A 5,936-nucleotide genomic window follows, 5' to 3' on the forward strand; every position below is an offset into this window, starting at 1 on the left:
ATTTGCCATTTCCTGTATGAAACAGTGAAAATTCATAAGATCATTATTATTTCTGGCTCTGAAGTTCACAGTTTGATGACATGTCCACAATGTGCGTCATCACAGGCTATTAGAACTAAATATAACCTCTCTGGCACTGACACCTTCTGTGAATTTTTTTTTTTTTAAACTATTGCTGGGGGAAAAAAAGCATAAATCTTATAAAGTATGATGAAACAACCCTCCACCCACATGCACAATAACCCACACAGACACACACGAGGCCAACAGAGTGTACTGTATCAGCCTCATTATGAATAAAAATAATCCTCAGCTTGTGCTCTGAAGCAGAAGTTACGGTGTTAAATAGAATAACTTGAGATTTCAGTAGAACAACCAAACAGCCTAAATATAATTACTACACTACTTCATAATCAAACTTACACCAGACTAATGCTGTGCTACTGTATTTCTGCGGCTCCCACATACATCTGTAGATTGATCTAAACAAAGCTGGTCAGCAGAACTTCAAACTGCACCCAGAGACATAGCAAGAAGTCTAAAGTCTCACCAGGGGCCTCTACAGGCTGCAATATTTATTACACACTACAACATTAAAGTGTTGCATAGAACAATCTTACATGCAGTGGTGTAGGAAAGCTTATAAAGTGCTTAAATGGTAATGATTTGTCCTCTGGGGAGCATGAATGTGCTCAGTAAATGTCCCTGTAATCTGTCCATCAGATTTAGATATTTCTCTTAACCAAAGGGACAATATGGCCTAACTGGCCTTAGATGAAAGATCTATGGGTCAACAAATCTGACATTTGGATCAATCCTCTGGGGATCATGAATATCCACAGTACATGTTATTGAATTTACATGGCCAATAGCTTCTAAAAATAATTTATGGAATTTTGGATCAAAGCAATAAGTCAAGATGAAACTGACCAGACTGTGACACTGTGTGAAAGGTCAAAAGGAGGTCTGCAAAATCATCCTCTGGGCATCAAATTTCATGGCTTCTTTGAGATTTCTCATTATGGACGGAAATGTCAAACCCACTGACTGAAGAAGTGACTGACAGCACCATCCTAAGACCTCGATGCATCTTTGAGTTTGTAAGAAAAATAGACAGTGTCTTTCTGAAAGAGGGATCTGGATAGGGCTGGATAAAAAACATATTTTCCTACTATGGTGTCATTCAAAGTTAATGGACAAGGAAAAAGAGGTGGTTCAGTGTTAATAATCAGTTGGACCACCTGATTTATGGTAATCTGTCTGCCAGCAAATGATCTGTTAAAAGTTCAGTTTCTGTAGTTTCTTTCTCTGCCTTTGACCTTACTTTTAGATTCATTTGACCTTCACAAAATCCAAGGGAAGCCACATATGTTTCAAGTCAGATGACATGACAGAAAGGTCAGAAAGCAAAAGTCACTTTCAGCTTGAACCTATCACACAGACAGCAGCGCTCGCTAACAGTCGGGTGAGATAAAGACTCCTAACAGATGGCTTGTAAGTTGACATTGTCTCTGTGTTTCACATGCAGACTTGGAGCAAGATGGCTTCTCCAAGATCCCGTTCTTCCATGGCACAGAACCAAAGAACTGCCACTCCTAGGGCTGTATCGCTCTGATATTACACTTAATAAGCTAACTTGCTGCATCTAATACTCATTTAAGAGCTACAGTATCTTTTAAGTTGATTACTGTAAAACGCTACCTTGCACTCATGAGCAAGATAGCGCAGGTTAATAAAACATGAGTCGATCATTTAACTGCGACAGTTAAGAGACAGAAATGTACTTTAAACCTGTTGTCTCTTTATGCAAATGAGGTTGTTTGCAGTTTTGTTAGTTTAACATGAAAGCTAGTGCACAATATGCCTTGGAGGTCCTGTAAATAATGGAAATTTCCAGAAAAGCAGTACTCATGTCTGTCCTCCTGCTGTCTCATAGCTAGGCTGGGACTCAGGACAGCAGGACAGCTGCCGTCTTCCTATAGTCCTATATAGTTATATACTTTCACGTTGTATCTTTCCGGATCCACAAAAGACCAGGACATCACAGCACTGTCAGCATCACACCACACTGAATAGACATGGATTACACTATTCGCGCAGCCAACGTGGAGGACTGCAAGGACTTAACACGGATGATCATGGTGAGCAGACACGTGTGCGCGTCCAGGTGTGTAGAGCAGCTGTATGTGACTCTGAAGATGTTTAGTAGCCTAAATGACTCACAGGCTTACGTCAGTAGATCACTCTGCATACACGATGTTGCTGTTATTATATTATTGAGATGTTATTGGATGAAATGTGTGTATATTTGAACGCAGACGCACCGGAAGTGTATGATTGATGATGCATCACTGACATTTTAAAGAGCTATACTATTATTTAATAATATTTGAGATATTGTATTAGAGATTGGCTAAATGGTATTTTTTTATTTCTTCCAAGGAATTGGCTGAATATGATAAAGTCTCAGACGAAATGACAATCACAGAGAAAGGTAATGAATATCAACAAAACTAACATACACCATAAGAGTTCAGTTATTGTCATTGTCATCATGAGTCGGTGGGGGCCATGTTAGACTCCTAACAGATAGCATGTAAGTTGTCTTTGTATTTCACACGCAGACTTGGAGCAAGACGGCTTCTCCAAGAACCCGTTCTTCCATGGAATCATTGCTGAGGTTCCTGAACAGCACAGAACCAAAGAAGGTGAGGGGGGAACCGCCAACTCTAGGCCTGTATCACTCTGATGTCACAGCTAACTCGCTGCATGTACTACTCACTTAAGAGCTACAGTATCTTTTAAGTTGATTACTGTAAAACTGTCTCTTCGACTTGACATTTTCGACTGTTTTCCTTCAGGCCATACGAAGATAGGCTATGCGCTTTACCACTATTCCTACAGCACACTGGGGCGCAGGTCTGTGTTTATGATGGAGCTGTATGTGATGCCTGAGTTCAGAGGTACAGTGCGCTGATTCAAACATGCAGTAGAACTGATGATATTCACATAATTGTCATTGTTTTTGTGTGATAGCTATAATTTGTGATAATAGCCTGGAGAAAATAAGCTTTAATATTTAAAAAAGCACATCAAATATCAAATAATGCATGTTTTGTCTTTAAGGGAAGGGCATCGGTAAAGCACTCATGAGCAAGGTAGCGCAGGTGAGTAAAACATGAGTCCATCATTTAACTGTGACAGTTAAGAAATGGAAATGTACTTTAAACCTGTTGTCTCTTTATGCAAATTGGGTTATTTGCACTTTTGTTCGTTTAACATGCAAAATAATGAATAATATGCCTTGGAGGTCCTGTAAATAATGAAAATTTCCAGAACAGCAGTACTCATGTCTGTCCTGTTGTCTCGTAGCTGGCCCTGGCTGCCGGCTGCACCGTGCTCAACTTTATCGTTCTTGACTGGCACAAATCATCTCTGGACTTTTACTTTAAGCAGGGCTGCATCAACGCCACGACTGACTTGGGCTACCACTGTATGATCTGCAGTGGAGAGGATTTTGAGCACCTGGCCCAACCTTAACCCAACACCGGGCTCACAACCTCTTGATCTTTGTAACCATGAGGTCGACTCACACAATGCGGGGATAGAGCGCCACTCAGAGGCACCGTTCCAAAACTTGACAATCATATTATACATGATAATGGTGGTAGATTAATCGCTCAAAATACTCAAACAAAAGGGTTTTTATTTCACATACAAGTAAACAAAAGCAGGCTTCTCATTTCTAGTTAGCTAGTGTTAGCTTATTGAGTTGGCTGAAAACTGAGTCTCCAGTCAATATTTTGATATTTTCAGCTCTTATTTTAAAATGAGAATGTTGTAAAATGCACATGATGGCTACATACTACAGCAGGGTTTGTCTTGCAGTGTAGAACTAATTAGATAAAGTAAATTTAGATTGGATAAATAAAAAAAATATAATAATTTATTTGTTTGGAAAAGACATACTTGTACAAGCAGAGGTTGGATGTATGTTTTATGGTTGGAAACATAGGTTTCAGTTTTACAAAAGGAAAGGTTGAGGATGAGGACTACACCGAGGTGTTTGGCAAATATCAATCTAAACTCAGGGAACAAGTTTAGCCAGACTTGCGGGAGTGTAGACTTTCCCAAATCCTGTATGTTCTGTGGTCTTTGAAAATATGCTAGGCTAGCTCTGGGTAGTAAGCTAGTTTGCCCGGGATGCGAAAGCTTGCAGCTTATGTTAGAGCGGAAAACACAGTGTTTAATCCATTTCTTAGACATTTTGGGTTTTTTTTTGGAAAGGCTAAAACAAGACATGACCTTCCAAACCTTTATATACAAAGTATTGCTCTTGTTAGCATGCACACTGCATCAACATATTCATTTAACCAGGAAAATTCTCATTGAGATTTAAATCTTTTACAAATAAGCATTCTTGTGTGACCACCTCTTTGGTATAAATTTGATCCTGTAATTTAACTCGGGGCCTCTCAGTGCTATAGTGGGTGTGTGGCCTGTACATGTACATTTTGCATGATTCATTAAAGGCAATTGAACTGCAGGTACTGTGTCTTTGGTATTTAATTACCTCTCTCACCTACTTCCTAAACTGACTGGCATTTCAGCTGCTTCGACAGTAATCTACCACATAAATTATGATTTATCTTGCATGCAGCAGTATAGAAAAGATTATAAAGTGATTAAATACTAAAGGTTTGTCCTCTGGGGAGCATGAATGTGTTCATTAAATGTCACTAATCTGTCCATCAGATTTAGATATTTCTCTTAACCAAATGGATCTGAAAGATCTGTGGGTCAATAAATCTGACATTTGGATCAAAGCAATAGATGAAACTGACCGGACTTTGACACTGCATGAAAGGTCAAAAGATCTGACTCTGCAAAATCATCGTCAGGGCATCATGAATCCATTCTTATCAAATGCCATGGTTTATTGAGATTGATGACTGAAGAAGTGACTGACAGCGCCATCCTAAGACCCCGATGCATTCTTGAGTTTGTAAGGAAAATAGTCCACAATATGTCTTTATTGTAGTCTGCACAGACCCCAGCCACTTATGTGTAATAACACATCCTTTATGAAGAGTTTATACGTTGTGATTAAACATAATATATCAGTTATAAGCCATTAAACAGTAGAGGTCGTGGATGGTTTATATCCTCTTACAGCACGAGCACTCTCCTCCTTGAAAAGAGCTACAGAGGATCTGAACTGAAATCCACAAATGTTAGTAAGACACTAATAAAAAGTACTCTCACTTTCTAATAAGCCACAATAGTCTGTAGTTATAAATGTTGGCAAGTTGTGAAAATGTGAATTTTATAGGGATAAAAAGGTAAATGTATAAAGCCCACAGCTCATTTTTTGCCAATGGAGCCCTCTAGAGGATTATTATAGCCTCTGCTGGAACAGAATGCACACAGACAGAGATAAGTTACAACCTGTCTGTAAAGAATTAGTCAGTCTATAAAGAATAAGTAAATGATTTGTGAAACAGTAATAAAGCCATCAGATGCAGCTAGTGAACACATCATGACGGATGTCTTAAAATCATTTAACGTGCCTCTAAATCCACATGGGGAGCTGATACCCTGGGTCACCTTCTTCCAGGAGGAGGGCGCTCTCAGCTCACTTTTCATCCAGTTTAGAAAGGTTAGAGTCTACTGATCGAGTCCAGGGACTGCTGCCGTCTTCCTTCAGTCCTGTTTACGATATTTTTATTCCTAGGATGGCGAAGACATGATCCGCCCTACTTTGCCTCTGATTGGCTTACCCTGATTTTTTTTTACCCTAATCCTAACCAATCTCACTCCTCATGCCTAAACCAAACCAACCCAACCAAAAAAGGCAACGAGGACTAGCCAATCAGAGGCGGAGTAGGGCGGGTCATGACTTCGCCATCCTAGGAAAAAAAAAAAAAAGGCCTCTT

The 5,936-nt window shown here is 39.5% G+C and overlaps 1 protein-coding gene across 1 annotated transcript; it reads left to right on the forward strand.

Moving 5' to 3' along the window:
* Positions 1-242: 242 nt before the first annotated feature.
* On the forward strand, positions 243-3,949 carry LOC121889147 (thialysine N-epsilon-acetyltransferase-like). The gene is made up of 6 exons (XM_042400878.1): positions 243-2,141; positions 2,443-2,494; positions 2,625-2,708; positions 2,862-2,963; positions 3,127-3,167; positions 3,373-3,949. Exons 1-6 carry the CDS (start codon positions 2,079-2,081, stop codon positions 3,538-3,540), a joined length of 510 nt encoding a protein of 169 aa, XP_042256812.1. The 5' UTR covers positions 243-2,078; the 3' UTR covers positions 3,541-3,949.
* The last annotated feature ends 1,987 nt before the right edge of the window (positions 3,950-5,936 follow it).

This window comes from Thunnus maccoyii, chromosome 22 (genome assembly GCF_910596095.1).
Source record: "Thunnus maccoyii chromosome 22, fThuMac1.1, whole genome shotgun sequence".
NCBI classification, from domain to species: domain Eukaryota; kingdom Metazoa; phylum Chordata; class Actinopteri; order Scombriformes; family Scombridae; genus Thunnus; species Thunnus maccoyii.